Source organism: Labeo rohita, chromosome 6 (assembly GCF_022985175.1).
Source record: "Labeo rohita strain BAU-BD-2019 chromosome 6, IGBB_LRoh.1.0, whole genome shotgun sequence".
Taxonomy (NCBI): domain Eukaryota; kingdom Metazoa; phylum Chordata; class Actinopteri; order Cypriniformes; family Cyprinidae; genus Labeo; species Labeo rohita.
The window spans coordinates 6,546,142-6,569,907 of NC_066874.1; the positions used below are offsets into that span (position 1 = coordinate 6,546,142).

The following is a 23,766-nucleotide window of genomic DNA, read 5'->3' on the forward strand; positions in this document are numbered from 1 at the left end:
GAATGTTTATTTTCCTCGTTGAGTGTGAGCTCCATATCCCCATATATCATTCTATAGCCATAAAATAAAATAAATGCCTTTTTTTGGTCTAAAGATTAAATAAACCAATAAGCCAGACTCTCTCTAATCAGCACTATAGCATATGTAAAACACATAATAATTAAGTTTGTCTTAACAGAGCAGCCTGTTCCACAAGTGCTCAATTTCACCATCCTCTTCTGCTCTCTGAAAGGAGCCTTTATTCATATAAGAGCACCATAAAGGTGTCTGTCGTCTATATGTCCTGTAATTAACATCTCTCAGCACAGCTGGTTTACACAGACTCCTCACTGCAGGAAGCAGACTATACTCTTGAAACAGGCTTTCATTTACACAGGAATATAGCATTAGCAGACCTCATGAGCGAAAAACAGCCATAAAAAGCGGAAAGGGAGAGTAGCTCTGGGAATATCATTCTCTTATTATGTCTCCAATACAAGAGACACAAATTGTATGGTGAATTTATTGCGTTGAGGTTTCAATAAAACACAGTAGCCTATAAATGACCAGCAAAGCAGTAAATAGATTTAAAGTCTTTATTAGCTGGTTATCAAATGCAGGTATAAAAGCTGTCTTAATACTGCACTTAATTCAATTATTTTGCAAGGACAACAGCTTGCCATGGACAGTTTAATTCAAAGATTATTGAATTAAACCTTGCAAAACCTGAGACCAAGATGACGGTGAAAAAAAAACAGAGAAATAACGTATATGGAAATGTATATTTCCATATACATTCTGGAAAGTATTTAATATTTGCTGTTGGAGTATAAAACAGCCTTTACTCCAACCAGACACTGGCACAGCATTTTACAAAGACAAATACACAAGTACATGTAATAGAATCACACTGCTGACTAATTTATCTGGTACTGTTAAAAATATACAAAAAAAAAAAAAAAAGTGTTAGTAAAAACAAGACATATTAAAGTTTCATTTAATGCTGGGATCACATGACAAGGCCTGCAGAGAAGTAGTGCTGGTTTCTGTAAAATACATAGAAATGAAAATCTGTAGAAATCTGTTTTATTGCATTTTTTTGGCATTGAAAAATCAGGTCATTGTAAGAAGCACTGCTTTCAAAATTCTAAGCACTACATTAAAAAATAAGAACAATATCTTCATCTCAATGACCAAATGCTGGTCTACACAATTTTGTTCATAAAACAATAAAACCTCATTTAAAACTAAACACTTTAAGTACTGTTTCAAACTTTAAGTACAATATCAAACAGGTTTGAAATCTTGTTAATCAAGAAAACAGCTAAAATGTGGTAACACATTGTAAACAGTGAAATACAATACAAAAGTAAAATACATTCAAATCATCCCAATCACACCACTGGACAACACCTGATGTGTAAAAACTTCTGTGGTCAAGCTCTTTCAGTAGTGTCTTAGAAAAACTCAATGAAACAGGACAAAATCCACATCACAGTTGACAGTCAAGGTCCAGGTAATAAAGCTATACTTGTAATTTAAAAGTCAGTGTAGTGTAATTGCATAATTTGAAAAGAAAGACCACAGCAGAAAGAGCATCTAGACAGCCTGAGGGCCAATGAGCAGCGGCGCGTCGCTGTGACTGAGAGGAGGCTGCGGTGATGAGGCTGAGGCTGAATCTTTCTTCAGCTTGAGGATGTGCTGCTGTAGGTGGATCACCCAATCCTCCTGTATGGAGAGCGGCCCTCGGAAAACCTCCTCACAAAACCTGTCAAATCATAAGTAATGATCACTTACTGTTCTAGTTTTTAGCAGATAGTTTTAATTACAATGATTGCATTATGGCAACTACTGGGGCGACATGATTCAGGACAGATTCAACAGGATATAAATTACTTTGTTTAACGATCATATTATATATATATATATATATATATATATAAAATTTAGTACTGCCTTTCAGAAGCAAATTAAGATACTTGATACATGTTTCCTACTAGACAAAATAACAGTATTCAAAAAGTTGCCTTTTATTGAAGCATCAGTGAATGTTTGATTCTTTTGTACTAGTTGTGTAGGAATCTCTCAATTGTCTTCCGTCTAAAAAGATAGATCATACTCAAAATCATACCGTCACTGTTGAAAAAGATTCAAATATGCAGAAGATGCTGGAAAAGCACAGAATGTGCAGAATCTGAAGGATTTTTCTGAAGAAAAGTGGGCAGTTAAACTACTCGGGACAATTAAGGGACTTGTGAACGATTATCACCATAAAATGTATGGAAATGTATGGAAGCTGTGTTCTACCACTGAATAATAAAAAAAAAATACACAAAGGTAAATGTGATTTTATCTCACAGTTCTGATTTTTTTAATACAAAACTGCAAGTAAACACCCCCCCTCAGAATTGGACTTTATTAATTCTGATTTTATAACTCGTAATTGCGAGTCCATATCATGCAATTCTGAGTTGGGGTAAAAAAACAAAAAAACAAAAATTCAGAATTGTGAGTTTATATCTTGCAGTTCTAAATTTTATAACTCGCAACTGCAAATTTATAATGCAATTCCGAGAAAAAAAGTCAGAATTGTGAGTTTATATCTTGCAATTCTGATTTTATAACTCAACTGCGAGTTCATATCATGCAATTTTGAATAAAAAAAAAAAAAAGTCTAAATTGTGACTTTGCCACAAATTCTGATTTTATAACGTGTTATTGCAAATTTATATCATGCAATTCTGAAAGAAAAGTCAGAATTGCATGTTTATTTCTCACAATTAAAAATTTATAACTCGTAATTACGAGTTTAAATCATGCAAATCTGAATAAAAAAAAAAAAAAAGTCAGAATTGTGAGTTTATATCTCAATATTCTGATTTTATAACTCATAGCTGCAAATTTATATCATGCAATTGTGAGAAAAAAAGTCAGAATTGCAAGCTTATATCTTGCAATCTGATTTTATAACTCGTAATTGCGGGTTCATATCATGCAATTCTGAGAAAAAAAGATTTTATAACTCGTAATTGCATGTTCATATCATGCAATTAATTCTGACAAAAAGGTCAGAATTGCAAGTTTATATCTTGTAGTTTGGACTTTATAACAGCCAACTGCGAGTTTATACCTCAATTCTGAGAAAAAAAAAAGTCAGAACTGCGAGATGTAAAACACAATTGCAAGGAAAAAGTCAGAATTGTGAATTTTTATTCAGTGGCTGAAACATGCTCACATAATGTAATATTCAGGGAATTATAATTTTATATTTATTATAATTTTAATTTAATCACTTTTATGTGGTTAAAAATCATAAAAGTAGATATTTTGAATAGTAGCCATCAAATTCAACAGTATGAAAAAAAAAATAGTGTCTATTGTCTGTGTGGTTAACCACATTCTTCAAAATATAATTTTTTTGATCAACAGAAGAAAAAAAACAAAGGTGTGGAACAAGTGGAGGTAAAACAAGTGAGCAAATGAGTAACTGAGTAGATATCACTTTAAGCTCAAAGTATATTTTGGTTATTTTTTATGGTTATGTGCACAATCAAACACAAACCCTTTTCAAAACATACTTTCTTTGATAGCGTGCATGAACATAGGGACTCGACACATGCACACTAGAAAGATTTTTTTCTAGCCCAGTGTCTGTACCTTTTCTCTCAAAATGTTATGAGTGATAAATGTGTCTGCACTTGTTTAAAGCACAGTTGTGGTTATCTTTTAACCCCCTCACACAAGCACTTATCCAAAATGAAGTGTGTACAGTGCTGATGATGAAATTCATGTCATGGGCATGTATGCATAAAAGTATGCTTTACGCTTTAAAGCATAAGTCCACAAAATGACTGATTGTTTTGCTAGATAAGACCATTCTTCCTCGGCTGGGATCTTTAGAGCCCTCTGAAGCTGCATTTAAACTGCATTTTGGAAGTTCAAAATGAAGTTCACCAATCAAGTCCATTATACGGAGAAAAATCCTGAAATGTTTCCCTCAAAAATCATAATTTCTTTATGACTGAAGACAGAAAGACATGAACATCTTAGAAAAAAGGGGGTGAGTTACTTATTCGTAAATTGTTGTTCTGGAAGTGGACTTCTTTAATGCTAGACCCCTGACCTTGAATCATCTAAGGCACAGACAGCAAAGTGGAAGGAGAATTGGATCAAGATTCAGGCAGCTTCTCAGTGAGCACACTATTTTCAGACAGCAAAATCACCAAGTTCATTGAATACAAACTGATTAGTTGTTTGAACTCACCTGCACTTAAGGGAGTACACCTTTCCTACCAGCTTTACTAAGCTATGCTCTGGTGGTCTCGGCACCAAGGATGGAATGTTTCCAGCCCGAGAAGGCTTTGAAGGTTCAGTTTCCCCTGATACACTCTCAGAGTGCGATAAATGCTTTGGAGGACGCCGTTCACAGCCTAAGACAAGGACAGTGACAGATGCATATTAATGTGATTTATTGGTGAAAACTCAGTTAAAACTCAGTTAATAGAAAATTTGTAGCCTTGTAGCCAAAATATACATATATTTCCCTTACCTCGAGGTGAACGAACGTTCAGTTCACTGCGTGCTGTGGGGATCTGGATCAAGCTGTTTGAGGATAGTTCATATGATGAAGACCGTTTCTTGTGTGATGAGGAGGAGTGGCTCATCCCTGCTTTGCCTTCTCTAGTTGCTTTGGAAAGTTGGGATACCTGTGGGTGACCTGCAGAGTCTTGAGCTGCTGATGAAGCTTTGTGAGAACCAAGGCGGACAGACTCAGAGTCTGAGGAAGAGTACGGAGTGGAGGTTCTTCTGGAGGCCTACAACAGAGAGACAAAAAGACATTTTGTGAATTTCAACGATACAAGATGTTGCTGAAGATCTTAAAGGAGTAGTTCACTTCCAGAACAAGAATTTACAGATAATGTACTCACCCCCTTGTCATCCTAGATGTTCATGTCTTTCTTTCTTCAGTCGTAAAGAAATTGTTTTTTGAGAAAAACATTTCAGGATTTCTCTCCATATAATGGACGTCTATGGTGCTCCTGAGTTTGAATTTCAAAAATGCCGTTTAAATGCAGCTTCAAATGGCTCTAAATAATCCCAGCCGAGGAAGAAAGGTCTTATCTAGCGAAACGATTAGTTAAAAAAAAAAAAAAAAAAAAAAAAAAATATATATATATATTAGGGGTGGAGCCGAACCCGAATACGGTATTCGGAAAGGCACAAATAGCGTGCTTTTTACAAATACTTATTTCGAACAAATACTTAAAAAAATATTTGTATTCGGGAACAAGAAAAACTTTATATCAAAAAGCTGCGTTTCCTCATGAGACCGCAGTGCATGCCTGCATGAGTGAGTGAGTGGGTGACATTCAGGAGTCGGAGGGGTTGGGGGCAGGGCTCGAAATTGCGACCGTCGCATATGCTCCCAAAATTTAATCTGCGCGACCTCAAAATATATTCGGAAGCATTTGTGCGAGTGCGAGAAAGTATTGTGGTGCGACTTGTTTTTATTTCTTTACAAAACTTTCGCTAGCCTAATACTGCCCAGACTGCTGTGAGCTGATACAGTGACAGTTTCGCCGTTCTCTCCAACATTACATAACTAACTAAACTTGATCTTTACATTCTTAACTTTAATGCAGAATTTAGATATTAGTCGTCAATCACTCCCTGTCACTGACACTGCGCTCCGCTGAAACTCGGAACCGGCCGTTTTTTCTCTCTTAACCAACCTCTGTTCCAGATTTGCACAAACTACATTGTAGTTAGGGGTGTGTGATATGACGATTTTTGATTGTGGAGAATTAAAATGTCTCCACAATCTGCTTTTGAAGAAATATACTATATTTTGTGCTACAGCGCACATTCTGGCATACATTCACATCAAATGATAACTCCACTCACGCAGGGGCGTAATTTCCACTGGGGACACACTTTTCAAAATCCCGTTTGTGTCCCACCACTTTTGAATAGTTTTGTTAAATTAATGTCTTGTATTGTGGAATGGACGCTCAGCACCGCAGAGAGTTTAGCGCCATCGTTAAAACGAAACCGAAAGTAAAACGCGCGCGCGCATTCAAAAGCAATTTTAATACCCCACGTTTAGAGAGCGAATCCCCAGTTAACCTTAGCATAGCTTCCCGTCACTCATTAACTTAGTTGAAACTCCTCACATGGATTTGGGCAACCAAACAGAAAAGAGTGTGGCTGCTGCTGAGCCATCTCTTGGTCCTCCACCAGCCAAAAAAAGTGTGTAGAAGTGTAACGCAAAAAAACAGGATTTTTACGCCTATTTTGAATTTTACTCGAATACAAATACAAATACAAATACAAATACTTTTCCCATCAACAAATACAAATACAGATACAAATACCGGCTGCTTTGCACACCCCTAATATATATATATATATATATATATATATATATATGTCTTATATGTCTGCGCAAACTGTTTTTTCCAGTTCAAGATAGTTAGGGTATGTTGAAAAACTCCCATCTCATTTTCTCCTCCAACTTCAAAATCATCCTAAGTTGCTGCAGAAGTACCAACCCAGTGTTTACAAAGTGAACGTGCAAAGAAGATCAAATGCCCTTTCCAAAAAATCAAAACCAACAAAAAATGTAAAACAGCAATGTAGGATGATTTTGAAGTTGGAGGAGAAAATGAAATGGGAGTTTTTCGACAATCGGAAAAAAACAGACCTAGACAAGACAAGTGTTTGAGGTTACAAAGTATATAAATTGTAATGTAAAAAAAAAAAAAACAACAACAAAAAAAAAAATATATATATATCAATTAACTAAATGAGACCTTTCTTTCTCGGCTGGGATCATTTAGAGCCCTTTGAAGCTGCATTTAAACTGCATTTTGGATTTCAAACTCGGGGGCACCATAGAAGTCCACTATATGGAGAGAAATCCTGAAATGTTTTCCTCAAAAAACATCTCCTTTATGACTGAAAGAAAGAAAGACATGAACATCTTGGATGACAAGGGGGTGAGAACATTATCTGTAAATTTTTGTTTTGGAAGTGAACTACTCAGGAACACAGATACTGCGGAAGATAACAAATCAACCAGTATTTTTGTAGTATCAGTAGGATCAGTATTTTCCAGTAAAAAAAAAAAAAAATAAAAAAAATCTGAACATTCTTTGCCAATGCTTTTTTCTGAAGATAAGATTTTTATTTTTAAAGATACATAACCATTTAAAAATGTTACAAATTTCATATTTGGATCATTTTGGACCCAGGTACTTATGGTACCACTGAGTGTCAAAAATACCTTTAGCAAAATTCTTAATGAAGTTATATTACTTTTCCCGTATCGCTCACAATTTTGGGACTGAATTTTTTAAATATGATAAATATTATATTATTTTGTTTGAAAACTCATATTTATGTTGTTTTTATTAAAAATAAATATGTAGGTTTCATACAATTATCTATTCAAAAAAATTCTCATTAATATTGGAAAAAAATTTAGGTATATTTTGCATCATTTTTTTTGGTGTGGTTAATGTGTCATTTTTTAATTAATAAAAAGAGGTAAATGCAGTAATAACACGGAAATTACATTCAACACTTTGACTTTTTGTACATTCACTGATCAGATACAAAATATTAAGTTTTTACTGCTTTATAGAATAATGATCCTTTGGGTCCAAATGGACCTGGAATGCAAAAAAAGTATGAAAGTTTTGAATGCATTAAGAGAGTTAAAGTTCACATTGACCTGAGAGGCAAAATTGCATAAGAAATTTGAGTAACACTTTACAATAAGTTTTATTAGTTAACATTAGTTAACTACATTAGTTAACATGAACTAAGAATGAACAATACTTCTACAGCATTTATTAATCTTAATGTTAATTTCAGCATTTACTAATGTATTATTAAAATTGTTAGCATGCACTGTGAACTAGCATGAACAATGAACAACTGTATTGTTTTATTAACTAACATTAACAAAGATAAATAAATAGTGTAATAAATGTATTGTTCATTGTTCATTCATGTTAATGCATCAACTAATGTTAACAAATGCCACCTTATTGTAAAGTGTTACCAAAATTTGTTTTAGGATAATACATCTTACCTCATGTTTTAAGTCTACATCTAACAAATGATAACAAATGTAACAACATGTTTATGCTTATAGCAATTCAAAACCCTTTCCTAAAGAGATAAGAAAAACAAATAGAATAGTATTAGATCAACAATTTTACCTAGACTCACCTTCTTAACAAGAGGCAAGTCCCCCTTCATGTAGCTTTTATGAAGCTCTGCTACCTTCTCCGGCTCGCTCTTCATCCAGGCCGCCAGGGTCTCAATAGGAGAGCCAATCACCTTCCAATCCACTCCCTGCTGCCTCAGGTGGGCTCTTGCGTGGCTGGCCAGTGCCTTTCGATTCTCAAAATCAAAGCCGCAGAGTTCACAAGTAGCATCACAGCCTGCTGCAGAAAGAGTAGAGAGTGGAGAACACAAGACATGAGAGTAGACACAGCACATTCAATATAATGTCTTGACAGAGTCAGCTTTGGTCAGTTTGCACTTTGCGACTTAATTTGATTATATGTAAAATGAAATACAACTGTACTTATAATAATAACTGAGAAATATATATAATCATTCCTCAAAAGCCTGATGTAACATACAGTATAGGTCAAAAGTCAAAAAGTTTACATACACCTTGAAGAATCTATGAATTGGTTTTTTTTTGTTATTCTGCCAAAATAAGAGGGATCATACAAAATGCATTACTTTTTATTTAGTACTGACCTGAGTACATTTAGTCCACAAGAGAAAGAATAGTTGAATTTATACAAATGACCCTGCTCAAAAGTTGACATACACTTGATTCTTAATACTGTGTTGCTACCTTAATGATCTACAGCTGTTTTATTTTGTTTAGTGATAGTTGTTCATGAGTCCCTTGTTTGTCCTGAACAGTTAAACTGCCTGCTGTTCTTCATAAAAATCCTTCAGGTCCCATAAATTCTTTGGTTTTTCAGCATTTTTGTGCGCTTTAACCCTTTCCAACAATTACGGTGTGATTTTGAGATCCATCATTTCACAATGAGGACAACTGAGGGACTCATATCCAACTATTATAGAAGGTTCAAACAATCACTGATGCTCCAGAAGGAAACACAATGAAATAAGAGCCGGGGGTGAAAACTTTTGGAATTTGAAGATTAGGGTAAATTTAACTTATTTTGCCTCCTTGTAAGTACCTTCTGTAGCTTCTGAAGAGCAGTTCTAAATGAAAAAAAAAAAGATATTTAGACAAAATAAGAAAAATGTACACATCTTCATTCCTTTCAAAAGTTTTCACCCACCCCCCACCTCTTGTTTTGGTAAAATATTGAACATTTTGCAGATTCTGCAAGGTGTTTATAAACTTTTGACCTCAACTGTTTTTGATATATTTTAAAATTATTTTTCTGAAAAAAAAAAAATGATGTATGGATATAATAAGCTGCTTCATTCCAGCAAGTCTTCATCTTGAAATTACAAACAGTCATTTTTACATTTACATTACAAAAATCAATAACGATTTCACAGCAAAAAGACGACCCTAACCCTTGTTTTGTGCATTTTTGGGAGGTTATAATGTTAATGTTACTGAGAGACAAATAATCACGCAATTACGAAAAAAATCGACTGAGTTTACCTGCAGACGTGCTGTCTGAAGCAGCTTGCTCTTTTTTCCCGGGTGACAGAGTTAATGCCTGAGGTGAGGATGCTGTTTTTTTCCACTGCACTGCACTTTTCCCTGATGCAGGTTCGGATTTGATTTGGGATGCCCGTTGAGTGCCCTCCCTCTTCATGAGCTCATACAGGGCCTCTATGGGTGGGACTTTCAGGGACCACCTTACTCCCAGCTGTCGTAAGTGACCACGTGCGTGACAGGACAGGGCTTTACGAGTATCAAACATCTCACCGCAGTAATCACAGCATACGAATGGTTTGGGCTCCTGCTTCTCAGGTTTTGGGGCTGTGGAACACAGACAAGTCATCATAAACCGAACAAAACAAGTGATCACAATAAAACGTGATACTTTACCAGGGTTCTGCAGGTTTTATGAAGGTAAATTTAAGACTTTTAAAACAGGAAAACAGGCTTTCATAACCCACTGACAGCTATTTATGTTTTAAGCACAGATTTACTTAATTTTAAATTTCTCAGAAAACAATAGTTGTTATTTTCATTTTCTTTGCACACAAAAAGTAGCTTCATAAAATTATGGTTAAACCACCGATGTCACTATTTTAACAATGTTCTTACTACCTTTCTGGGTCTTCAAAGTTTCAGTTGCGTTGCTTTCTATGCAGGGTCACAAATCTCTTGAATTTCATCAAAATATCTTAATTTGTGTTCTGAAGATGAACGGTGGTTTTACGGATATGGAACGACATGAGGGTGAGTAATAAAATGACAAAATTTGAATTTTTGGGTGAACTATCTCTATAGTCTCAGCCTCAGACGTCACGCCCACGGAACGTTGGCTAAATGTCTGATGCATATGGTACACTTAACTGGAAACACTTCAGGAATGTCGAAGTCGTCATCTGATTGGTTGAATTTTATCGGATTTCCGGGGGACGCGAGTGTCGTGTTTATTTTCGGTCCGCCGGGAAACAAAGCACAGACGTGTGATTGCAGAAGAAAAGCTGTCGTGTTTACATGAGTGACAATGAGCATTTATCAAGATCAGCTAAACGTAGGATTCTCAAAAGTATGCGAGGTCCACGGCATAGACTCTTTAAGAGATGTCCAGGAGTTTTGTTTGAGGCACTTAGTGGAGACAAAAAGAGATATAATGCAGACGCCATTGTTGTTATACGTGCACGAACAGATCAATGACTTACTGCTTGTTTTGTTCTCCTTCTTTGATTTTCTATGCTGACTGACTTGTTGCACGCCGGTCTGTTGTTGTGGGGACATTTCCACGCCCCCGAAACGTGACGCTGAACGAAACGAACTGTGATTGGTTGTTTGACATGTCGGTCAAACGGCCTTATGGGCGGGCCTTGGCCAAAGTAAGCTGCTATGAATTCCAGACCTTCAGCCGTCAGTCTGAAGGTCTGGCTACGCGAGACTACTATCTCTATAACTGTCATCATATTAATTAATTGCAGTATTATGTGAAGAAAAAATACTAACAGAAGTAACTAGTTTTTACTCACCAATCACAGGTGATCTAACTGTGTTAGAGTCAGACAGAGGTGTTAAAGGGCTGGTGGGAGCACTTTGTGGCTTAGGAGACTCTATGATAGATATATCCACTTCCACAGGCTCGTCCTTTGGTTTTGGTATCACAGTCCTGAAGCCTTTCTTGGCCTTTGGAACTTTGCGAGGAACAGGAGAAGGAGAGGAAGGCTGGGTAATGGGTTTAGGGGATGCGAGGAGAGGGGGTACAGAAGGAGGTACAGAGGGGGATACAGGTGGGGTCAGTGATGGCGGACCAAGGGGACTGAGAGATCCCGCAGAACTACCACGCTGGGCCATGACCTCTCGCAGAGTGGCCATGGGAGACCCGTGGACGGACCACTCGGTGATGCCCATCTGACGCAGATGATAGCGTGCATGACTGGCCAGGCTCTGACTTTTCTTAAACTTCTCATGACAGAATTCACAGCTGACATCTTTGGATGGCTCACCTATGGTATGGCAAAAAAAGAAGAGGAAAGTATGTCAGAACCAGAGGTCGGGTTAACCGAAAATTTATCAGTGACATAAAAATCTGAAAGCCGTCCCTCCGTCACTTTGACAGATTACACTGAGGGTGATCTATTGTAAACTCTAACTGTAATTCCCACCCCTGCCCAGTAGGTGACAAGTGCACTCCAGTGTTGCAGCAGAGCAGGGGATCCAGAACAAAAATGAAACTGTCACAAATCTTTTGCTATGCGTTTGATTACGCACAGACGATTAGATTACGTACTCAGAAGCTACAACAATCCATCCCGCCACATTAAAGAGCACCAAAACGGTATTTACTGCTTGAATTTCCTAATGAAATGAAGAGAATTTGAAATCTGAGACTTTGTAGTAAAGTAACAAAAAGCTTATCCTATTCCGATTTATTGGATTGGAGGCGTACTATGTACTGTTCATTCAACTGAAAACAGCATAGACTAAATAATTGATTGGGATTTATGAATCGATATTGGTTAATAAAAATGAGAATATATTAAAATCGCTGTCACTGCGGGGTGTGGGGATGAATATTAAAAGTTAGGCAGTTAAATGTGTTATAGCCATTAAATGTGTTAGAATAGTTAAAATATGAAAAATTAAATGACAGGTAATAATAGATTTTGACAGAATTTTTACGACCCTGTCTGTCAAAATGACAGACAATGGTAAAGTCTAACACAGCCTCTGGTCAGGACACATTTTTTTTTGTTACAGAACTGTATGTTATGGTATATTTTGATATGAGTTAAAGACTGATCAAAAACCAAAGTTTGTTAGTTATTAAATGTAAAATCATGCCTTACTGCTCCCTGTGAAGTTGTTGTAGGTTTAAGGGGTTCACTTCTAGAATGAAAATGAAAATCCCCATGTCATCCAAGATGTCTTTCTTTCTTCAACTGAAAAGAATTTAAGTTTTTTGAGGACAACATTCTGGGAATTTTCTCTTCATTTAGTGGACTTCAATGGGAGCCAACGGGCTGAAGGTCCAAAATGCAGTTTCAAAGCAGCTTCAAAGGGCTTTATTTTTTTTTTAGAAAATGCCCAGCTGTTTCGCTATGTAAGACACTTATTCCTCTGCTGGGATCATGTAGAGCCCTTTGAAGCTGCACTGAAACCGCAATTTTGCACCTTCATCCCATTCGCCACTGATGAAGTCCACTATATGAAGAAAAATCCTGGAATGTTTTAATTTCTTAATTTCTTTTCGACTTAAGAAAGAAAGACATCAACATCTTGGATTACATGGGGCTGAGTATATCATCAGCAAATTTTCATCTGCATATTAGATACACTACTGTTCAAAAGCTTGGGGTCAGTAAAATTTTTGCAGTGAATTTCTGATGTGTTTATTTGATTACAAATACACTAAAAGCTTTAATATTGGAAAATACTATTAAAATTTAAAATAACTGTGTTCTGTTTTAATACGTTTTATTTTTTTACACTTATTTTTCGGAGATCATGATCATTTTTCTCAGGGTTCTAGGATGAACAAAGAAAAAAAAAAAAAAAAAAAAAAATATATATATATATATATATATATATATATATATATATATATATATATATATATATATATATATATATATATATATATATATATATATATATATATATACAGTGAGGTCAATAAGTATTTGATCACCCTGTGATTTTGCAAGTTCTCTTACTTAGAAATCATGGAGGGGTCTACAATTTTCAGCATAGGTGCATTTCCACTGTGAGAGACAGAATCTAAAAACAAAAATCCGGAAATCACATTGTATGATTTTTTAACAATTTATTTGTGAATTACTGTGTCAAATAAGTATTTGATCACTTGAGTCAAAAAATTTTTAATATTTGGTACAGAAGCCTTTGTTAACAATTACAGAGGTCAAACGGTTCCTGTAGTTCTTCACCAGGTTTGCACACACTGCAGGAGGGATTTTGGCCCACTCCACCATACAGATCTTCTCTAGATCTGTCAGGTGTCGGGGCTGTCGCTGAGCAACACGGAGTTTCAGCTCCCTCCAAAGATTTTCTATTGGATTTAGGTCTGGAGACTGGCTAGGCCACTCCAGAACTTTGATATGCTTCTTACGGAGCCACTCTTTGGTTTTCCTGGCTGTGTGCTTTGGGTCATTGTCATGTTGGAAGACCCAGCCACGACCCATCTTTAATGCTCTGACTGAGGGAAGGAGGTTTTTTCCCAATATGTCACAATACATGGCCCCGTTCATCCTCTCCTTAATACAGTGCAGTCGTCCTGTCCCCTGTGCAGAAAAACACCCCCCCAGAGCATGATGCTTCCAGCCCCATGCTTCACTGTAGGTATGGTATTATTGGGATGATACTCATCATTCTTTTTCCTCCAAACACGGCGAATGGAGTTAAGACCAAAAAGTTCTATTTTGGTCTCATCTGACCACAGGACTTTCTCCCATGACTCCTCTGGATCATCCAGATGGTCCCTGGCAAACTTCAGACGGGCCTGGACATGGGCTGACTTAAGCAGGGGAACCTTCCGTGCGATGCAAGATTTTAAACCATGATGTCTTAGTGTATTACTGATAGTAGCCTTGGAAACGATGGTCCCAGCTCTCTTCACGGCATTGACCAGCTCCTCCCGTGTAGTTCTGGGCTGATTCTTCACCATTCTTAGCATCATTGATACCCCACGAGGAGAGATCTTCCGTGGGGCCCCAGTCCGAGGGACATTGACAGTCATCATTAGCCTCTTCCATTTTCTGACAATTGCTCCAACAGTTGTTCTTTTTTCACCAAGCTGCTTGGCAATTGCCCCGTAGCCCTTTCCAGCTTTGTGAAGGTCTACAATTTTGTCTCTTATGTCTTTTGACAGCTCTTTGGTTTTGCCCATGTTGCTACTTAGACTTTGGCTGATTGTGGGGTGCACGGGTGTCTTTATGACAGCTAACGACCTCAAACAGGTGCTACTAATTTAGAATCATTAGCAGAGTGTAGCTGGACTATTTAAAAGCTAAATAACAGGTCTTTGAGGGTCAGAAATCTGGCTGATAAGCAAGTGATCAAATACTTATTTGACACAGTAATTCACAAATAAATTGTTAAAAAATCATACAATGTGATTTCCGGATTTTTGTTGTTAGATTCTGTCTCTCACAGTGGAAATGCACCTATGCTGAAAATTGTAGACCCCTCCATGATTTCTAAGTAAGAGAACTTGCAAAATCACAGGGTGATCAAATACTTATTGACCTCACTGTATATATATATATACAGGGGTTGGACAATGAAACTGAAACACTGGCCAATATAGTGTTGGAGGTTTCATGGCTATATTTATGCAGCCTGGTGGCCAGTCTTTACTGATCGCACATTCCACCAATAAGAGCAGAGTGTGAAGGTTGACTATGTGCACCCAATAGCTCAAACATTGTACCCTGAAGGTGGTGCCGTGTATTAGGATGATAATGCACCAATACACACAGCAAGACTGGTGACAAGAGTGATTTGATGAACATCAAAGTAAAGTTAAACATCTCCCATGGCCTGCACAGTCACCAGATCTGAATATTATTGAGCCACTTTGGGGTGTTTTGGAGGAGCGAGTCAGGAAATGTTTTCATACACCAACATCACATAGTGACCTGGCCACTGTTCTGCGAAAGGAATGGCTCAAAATCCTTCTGGCTACTGTGCAGGACTTGTATTTGTCATTCCCAAGATGAAATAATGCTGTATTGGCTGCAAAAGGAGGCCAAACACCATACTAATTGTGGTCTAAACCCAGGTGTTTCAGTTTCACTGTCCAACCCCTGTGTATATATATATATATATATATATATATATATATATATATATATATATATATATGCATTTTTTGAGACAGTGTAAAAGTCTGTACTGTCACTTTTGATAAATTTAATGCATTCTTACTGAATTAAAATATTAAATTTTCCAAATCTCAAACTTTTGGATGGTACTATACATGCATATTGTTACTGATAAAAAAACAAAACAAAACACATTTTATATATATATATATATATAAAAATGAGCCAGAAAAGAGCATTTTGCTGTCCAATGGTCATGCCTTAACTCTGCAAATTCTAGTATTGCATTAGTATTGCATCCTTCTCACTTTTCAAAGAGAGTTAAATCTCTTTTTTGATTTTATCTGTAATAGAAAATGTACCCAATAATTATGCACATCTGAATATAAGGAGCTTTTCACTACCAGACTTTATGGACAATTATATCACTTATTAATGCTTAAATGCAAAAATAATAGTAGTTATTAAGATTGATGTGGTTTGGAATTGGTAAAATGTGCTTGAAAAAAAAAAAAAAGACCAGAATATCAATGTGCCTAATAATTATCAACAAGGTATTCAAACACTATTCAAAAATAAAATGAAATAAAAAATAAATAAAATAAATGTCAATTTTCACCTTGAGCGGGTGTTTTAAAATCTGCGTTTTTGCCAAGGGCCAAGCTCGCTGAAACATCTGGAGAAATCTTCGGCTTCGCCACCGAGGGAGGTGATTTCAATTCTGTTTTCTTGCTGAAAGACAAGTCCTCTGAAACATCTGTAGAAATCTTCTGCTTTTTGCTTGGGGGCGATAATATTAATTCTGCACTATCACTGAGGGGCGAGATTCCTGAAGCATCTAGAGAAATCTTCTTCTTCTTCTTTAAGGGTGGTGACTTCAATTCTATCTGGCCACTGACTGGCAAGTTCCCTGAAACATCTTGTGAAATCTTCTGCTTTTTCTTTAAGGGTGGTGATTTCAATTCTATCTGGCCACTGAGTGGCAAGTTCTCTGAAACATCTTGTGAAATCTTCTGCGTTTTGGCTGAAGGAGGGGATTTAAATAGTACTTTATCGCTGAGGGGCAAGTTTCCTGAAATGTCCTGAGAAATGTTCTTCTTTTTGATTGGGGGAGGTGTTGGACGAATAGATGTCAGTCCTTTAACTGACAGAGGAGCAAGAGGGGGATTCTTGCTGATGGCTGATGAGGTGGAAGGAGTGGAGGAGGGTGATGTGTAATCGTCGAAATCCGACCCTTCCCAATGCACAGCACTGGCCTTTTCCTTAAAGTCCTCACTCTGAATAAATTTATGAAGCATGTCTATAGGAGAACCCTTAGAGTCTAAAATCACACCAAACTGCCGCAGGTGGGCCCGCACGTGGCTGGACAGACCTTTACGGGTCTCGTACCACGCTCCGCATAATTCACATACATGGGTGTCATCCCTCACAGTAGAATTCAACATAGTTTCTGGTGAAAAAGCACAGAACACATTTTTAAAACTGATTGGAATGTTACATGCAAGGATTGCTTCATCATTTTAACTAGCTTGCTTTATAGACTAATAAAATTTGCTAGTACAAGTTTTTTTTTTAAAATGTACCAACTTTCAAGCACATACCAAAACATTTTTAATACCGTTACTCACCTAAATTGAGTGGGGCATCTGTTTCCTGAGGGGCCCAGAGAGGCTTGGTTGAGGCCACTGAGAGGGAGGTAGACGGACTGCCATCACTGAGCCTGTATTCCACTTCCTTATGAACAGACAAGGCTGAAGTTGGAGTAGACACTACAACCTTCTTTAAAGACACTTTACGAGGCTTCCCTACAGCGAAAGGCGAAGAAGAACGAGCAGATGCTGCTGATCCCTTTACAGCAATGGGGGAAGATGAGGAAAGGGCATATTTTTTCTTTACGAGGTTGGATATTTTAATCTTCAGTTTGGGCCCAGTGTCCTTTTTGAGGTTGGGGGACTTTGTTTTGAATTTTTGAACAGGTTTGACCTGTTTTTTGAGCTTGGGGAGAGTTCCACCTTTTTCTTTCATTAATTGGTACAGGAGATCTATTGGGGCTCCACTACTGTCAGACACAGCCACTCCCATTTGTCTGAGATGAAACCGGGCATGACTGGAGAGACCTCGTCTGGATTCAAAATTGGTCCCACAAAACTCACAACTATGGATGCCTACTGTAAGAAAGAGAGAAAATGCATAATGTGTAAATATAATAAAAGTTCAGTTTCTCACGATGAGGTTAAATACAGACATTGAGGTCAAAAGTTTATATACACCTTGCAGAATCTGCAAAATGTTGATTATTTTACCAAAATAAGAGAGATCATACAAAACAAATGTTATTTTTTTTTTATTTAGTACTACCCTGAATAAGATATTGCACATAAAAGTCATTTACATATAGTCCACAAGAGAAAATAATAGTTGAATTTATAAAAATGACCCTGTTCAAAAGTTTACATACACTTGATTCTTAATACTGTGTTCTTACCTGAATGATCCACAGCTGTGGGTTTTTTTTTTTGTTTGTTTAGTGATAGTTGTTCATGAGTCCCTGCTCCAGAAGGAAAAATGATGCATTAAGAGCCAGGGGTGAAAACTTTTGAACAGAATGAAGGTGTGTACATTTTTTTTCATGTAGTACTGCCCTTCAGAAGCTACAGAGGATACTTTGGTTTCCCCGAAGACAAATAAGTTTAATTTACCCTGATCTTCAAATTCAAAAAAGTTTTCACCCCCTGGCTCTTAAAGGAGTAGTTCACTTCCAGATAGGGTGACCACCTGGCAATAGGGCTGTTGCGAGACATAGATCTGATTTTGCGGAACAATGCGGGACACGTGTGAGACTGATACATTTTCTACTGTTATGCTATGTAAATACTGATTACATCCGTTGTCATATGCACTGATCTGTGTTTCTGAGCGTGCACATGCAAGCGAGAGAAAGCGCGTCATTTTTATGAGAGTGAAGAGAATCCATCTACCAGAGAGGAGATTTGTGCTTGCACATTTTGATACAATAATGTGCTTAAGACATTTGTCATTAAAATGACACAACAGAAACCGCCTCAAACGAACTACTAAAATAGGAAGAAAGTGGTGTCTGAAAGCGGAATCGATTTTTTTTAATTGGTTAACATGAATGGAGAATAACGTGTTTTTCCATGTGCGCTCGACCATTTCCGCATAGGTGATTCTAGATCACTTGATGAGGTCCACAAATCCTTTGTGCAAAAAAAAAAAAAAAAAAAAAATTAAAAGCTTTCTTAAAAAGGCAAAAGAACACACTGACGTTTTGTTAATACGATCATTAAAAAAAGAACAGACTTACGGGACATTTTCTCAATATGCGACTTGTGGGACAAGGGGTGAAAATGCTTTGTGGTACTTCCAGAAAAAAAAAAAAAAAAAAAAAAAAAAAATCACAGATAATGTACTCACCCCCTTGTCATCCAAGAAACAATTATGATGGTTGATGGAAAACATTTCAGGATATTTCTCCAAATGGTGAAACTTTTATGGTGTCCGCAAGTCTGAACTTCCAAAATGCAGTTTAAATGCAGTTTCAAAGGGCTCTAAACGATCCCAGCCAAGAAATAAGGGTCTTATCTAGCGAAACGATTTGCCGTTTTCTAAAAAGAATAAAAATGTATATACTTTTTAACCTCAAATACCCGTCTTGTCATGTCGTGCCATGCCATGCCATGCGCATGTGCACATGTATTCCGGATCAATACAGTTAGAGTATGTTGAAAAACTCGCATCTCATTTTCTCCTCCAAATTTAAAATCGTCCTACATCGCTGTCTTACCTTTTTTTTTGTAAAGGTTATCTGAACCTTCTGTAATAGTTGCATATGAGTCCCTCAGTTTGAAAAGATGGATCTCAAAATCATACAATCAGTGTTGGAAAGGGTTCAAATACACAAAAATTTTGAAAAACCAAAGAATTTGTGGGACCTAAAGGATTTTCTTAAAAAAAAGCGGGCAACTGTTCAGCGGAAACAACTATCACTGAAAAAAACAACAACTGTGGATTAAGAATCAAGCGTATGTAAACTTTTGAACGGGGTCATTTTCATAAACTCAACTATTATTTTCTCTTGTGGACTACATGTACATGTCTTTTATGTGAAATATCTTATTCAGATCAGTACTAAATAAAAAAATAACATGCATTTTGTATGATCCCTCCTATTTTAGTAAATAATCAACATTTTGAGGACCTTACCTATATGTGTTCTAAAATCACTCAAAATATCAAACATGTATGATATCCTGCAACTGTATTGAATCACAGTCTGAAGTATAAATAAATAAATAAATAAATAAAGTCTATGCTCATTATATATTATATAAATCTGTTAGCTCCTACTGCCTAATATCTGCATACTGGCCCTTTCGAAAAAGAGGAAAAAATCTGGAAAAAAAATCTGAAAAAGTCGAGTAGTGTATTCTAGCCTTTTTTTTCAACACAGTTTATCATCTAAAAAAAAAAAAGTCTTCAGTGTACTTACAATCAGAGTCACCCAAGTCTTTATCTAAGTCTTTATCCAAGTCTTTCTCCAGACACGGTGAAGAAATGGTTTCTCCAGACAAGGTGGCAGTGTTTGTCTTCTTTGCTGTGTCTGGTGCTGTCTTCTCCATGGCTGGAATCTCCTCCTGGCACTGGTCTAAACAAATTAAAGTTTAGACCAGTTTCTTCTAAGAATGCAACGTACCTAAAAAAAAAAAAAAAAAAAAAAAAAAAAAAAAAAAAACCCTCAAAGGCATTTATAATTTTTGCATACAGCTGAAAACTCTTAACCACAGTTACCAAAATACAATAATAATTACAGATATTACTGCTTTAAATAGTATTACATTAGTAACATTACAATAGTAAATATCTATTAGCCATCACTGTAAGAAAAAATACAAAATAAGTCAAAATAAAGATTCGAAAAGCTTCTTACGCTACGTGAAAGAAAACATGTATTTAACTTTGTTATTTTATTATTATGGTTTAACAGCAATTATGTTTTCTGGCACATGTTTTTGTAAAGGCAATGTTTACATCTTACTTCTTACAGCCATTCGTTTCCTTTTCTCGTTATTTTTTTACATTTCTATCTCTCTGTAACATTACCTGCCTAGATTTATGCATAATCATTTGTTGTGACGAGTATCATTACTGGACTTGTTAATGCTGTCGGTGATCATGAACCAAAAACAAACTTCCTATCTCGAATCATTTCGTGCATCAGCATAACACAATGGACGCGCACATGCAGCTAGCACGAGCTAATTATTTATCCCCCGATGCAAGTCGATTAATCATGTTTGCTATTGTGCAAAGGCACAGAACATCTGGCCTGTTCGGCTACACGTTGCTAACCAGATTTAAAACAAAACGTTGAAGCACATAATGCTTAAAAATACCTTCAAGTGGTGAGGCTTGTATTACAGGAGCGAAGGCAGGCACTTTAATCAACACAGCACAGTCGAGCAGCAATAACCAGGCAAAATCAATCGATAGCTCGTTTTGAAAACACCCCACGAGGACGAGCCACAGAGGCGTGGCAGCGGCTGCTATTAGAAATAGAATGAGAGGTTAGCATACAAAATAGACATTGTCATTTAATTGCACTTTTAATTGGAGATTCATTTAACATCCTAATGTTAAATTGGAAGATAAAATGTCACATAAAGAGAAAAAAAAACCTGTCTGTGAAGGTACAGGTAAGCTGCAGGTGAGCCATTCCACAGTATTTACAACCTACCAAGGTAAAAGATTCACATTTATAGATTTTCTTGTATTTTTTAGTTTATAATCTGTCATGGATGTAATACAGTAAACTCAAGTGTAGTGATTTTTATGTTTTTAAATAACTGAGTTCTGTTTCAGACACTTTTTGTATCAGTACTGCTACAATAATTTTTTTTTTTTGGATTGGTATGGCCAAAAATATTATCCACCTTATTCTTCAACGCTGAAGTAAGCTTATAGGCAAGACTTCCGATTTGTTAGCCGCTATCCACAAGTTTCCGGGGGACGCTACTGTAAAAAAAGAAGGTGGGTAAAACTTCCGGTGAGGCGGCGGACGTAGTATACCAATGGTATTTTGTGTGCTAATTAGTGTGTAAATGTTTTAGACCATTGCTTACTTTGTAAAGATGCACACCTTTATGAGAGATGTCATTACGTTCTTATGGACAACATATCCTTTTCGAATTTGTGTTCCCAAATCATTAGCAAGTTTGGATCGCTAAAACTTGAATGACTGTCAGCTAGTGAAATGACATTTGAACCGAGACATCAGAGCTTGTGGTAAAGGGCATGCCAGATGAAGCCTCGGTTCGAGGCTTTTTAATGTAGAAATCCCTTTCATAGAAGCCTCACTTTCTGTCCAGTCATGTGCACGACCCCCAGATCTTGCTTTGCGAGTGCATTTTCATTGGGATCCATTTAATGATTACATTTTTATCCAGTCATACAAGTAATATAAAGAATACAAATTATTTCAGGAAAATTACAAATATGCCATATGCAATTAATATATGTGTACATTATTCTTCTATTACATCATATTGATATTCGTACTGGCATTTAATGACACTGTTCAATGGGTAAATTAATTTGTCAGGGTCAGAAATTCAACAAACAAACACACACACGGTTAGGCTTTTATTTGTGCAAATGGATCGATTATTGGAAATTGTGGTGAATGCTTCTTCCGATGGAGCCTCACAGGCTTTTGGTTCGCTTTATTTTTTACTAACCACCAGATTGCACTGTTTTCGACACTCTCGAAGCTTTGAATCTTTTTCCGAAACAGACAGAGGAAAGTCTCAGTGCTTCAAGAGGTTTCATTTGCCCGTCACTCCTGTCAACTGAGTGTCACATCCCGTTTGTTTACTTTGAACCGGAAGATGCTCCCACTTTTGATGCAAGGCCTCATGGGGCATAGGAAACTTGTGGATAGGGAAATATGGAGAAGAATATAAACATGCTTTAAACTGTAAAACTGTTTGCACTACAAACCAGTGTGTTCATTAAGATGATACATTAAAATAATATAGTAAGACACCATTTGCAATGTCAAGCAGCAAAACAAGCTATTTTGTACAGCTAAAAATAGCTGAACGCAAATGATGAAATTCATTTTCAGCAGCAATAATCAGCAAAATTTGCACATTTCGTATGGTTGTTTACGTTCAGTGCTGCCAATATTGCCGATTGATGATGCATCTTGAAAACGCTCTACAGGGAAATAAGAATAACAATGTGTAGTAAACGTAGAACTATTTGCACTCCAAACCAGTGTCTATGTAATTAAGATAATACTTTACAATAATATGGTAACACACACCAATTTGCAACTTCAAGCAGCAAAATGAGCTGTTTTGCACAGCTGGAAGCGGATAAGGCCAGAAGCCAGACCCATAAAATTTAAAAATAGCCACGTCCACTCTTACGGGAAAAATAAGGTGGATGGAGGGATGTTGTAATAAGAAGAAAGTAAACAGGACAACATTACAGTAAACATTTAGTGCGATTTGTATTGCGGAGTAGTAAAACAGCCATTTTAAAGCAACATTTTCTGGCCTGTCACTAGGTGTTCCCAGTCATTATTGCATCATGCTCGTAGTTGAGTGCATGAGTGCAACTGTGGTGCATTGCTGTAATGATCAGTAAAATACACACCAGTTCAAAAGTTATATAATTAGAAGATGTCATGTGATACAACCAGCGTTGGGGGTAATGCATTACAAGTAATGCGAAGTTATGTAATAATATGACTTTTTTCAAGTAACTAGTAATAGTACTTTTGAATTTCTAAGAAAATATCTGAGTTACTTTTTCAAATAAGTAATGCCAGTTACTTTTTCCCCCATTTATTTGTTTGAAAAATCTCCTGTCGGGAAATTGGGAGTAAACATGATGTTACTGTATTCTAGACTAAATGAGAACATGCATTAATTCATCTCACTCACAAAAACAGATTCAGTATTTATTATTCCTCAAAATTAATAAAAACAGTGAAATGCAAACTCAGAATATGACGCAACCCTGAAATAATTTAATGTTAAAACAAATATCCTTTACATACTTAATCACATTTTATTAACCAGTGTCTTTGCTGCTGACCTTCAATGTTGCAATTCAGCCATACTAATAAGCAAAAATTACTTTAGATAAACTAACAATTGTGCTTCGTTTTTTTTTTTTATAGCTGAAGAGTGATCTCCTGCATAAATGTACTTTTCTTTCAGCCTGAGATAAGTTCATTTCACTTTTACATTTACA

The 23,766-nt window shown here is 36.5% G+C and overlaps 1 protein-coding gene across 4 annotated transcripts; it reads right to left on the bottom strand.

Moving 5' to 3' along the window:
• Positions 1-587: 587 nt before the first annotated feature.
• Positions 588-20,997, bottom strand: wiza (WIZ zinc finger a). 4 transcript variants are annotated; one of them, XM_051112636.1, is made up of 10 exons: positions 20,898-20,997; positions 19,994-20,197; positions 17,112-17,651; positions 16,103-16,933; positions 11,173-11,646; positions 9,656-9,979; positions 8,218-8,432; positions 4,529-4,793; positions 4,244-4,409; positions 588-1,747 (listed from the first exon to the last, which is right to left on the bottom strand). In XM_051112636.1, exons 2-10 carry the CDS (start codon positions 20,121-20,123, stop codon positions 1,579-1,581), a joined length of 3,114 nt encoding a protein of 1,037 aa, XP_050968593.1. In that variant the 5' UTR covers positions 20,124-20,197; positions 20,898-20,997; the 3' UTR covers positions 588-1,578. The 4 variants fall into 4 exon arrangements, with proteins under 4 accessions (XP_050968593.1, XP_050968590.1, XP_050968592.1 ...); XM_051112633.1 differs by having other exon boundaries at positions 8,218-8,435; XM_051112635.1 differs by lacking the exon at positions 20,898-20,997 and adding an exon at positions 20,605-20,887 and having other exon boundaries at positions 8,218-8,435.
• Positions 20,998-23,766: the final 2,769 nt, after the last annotated feature.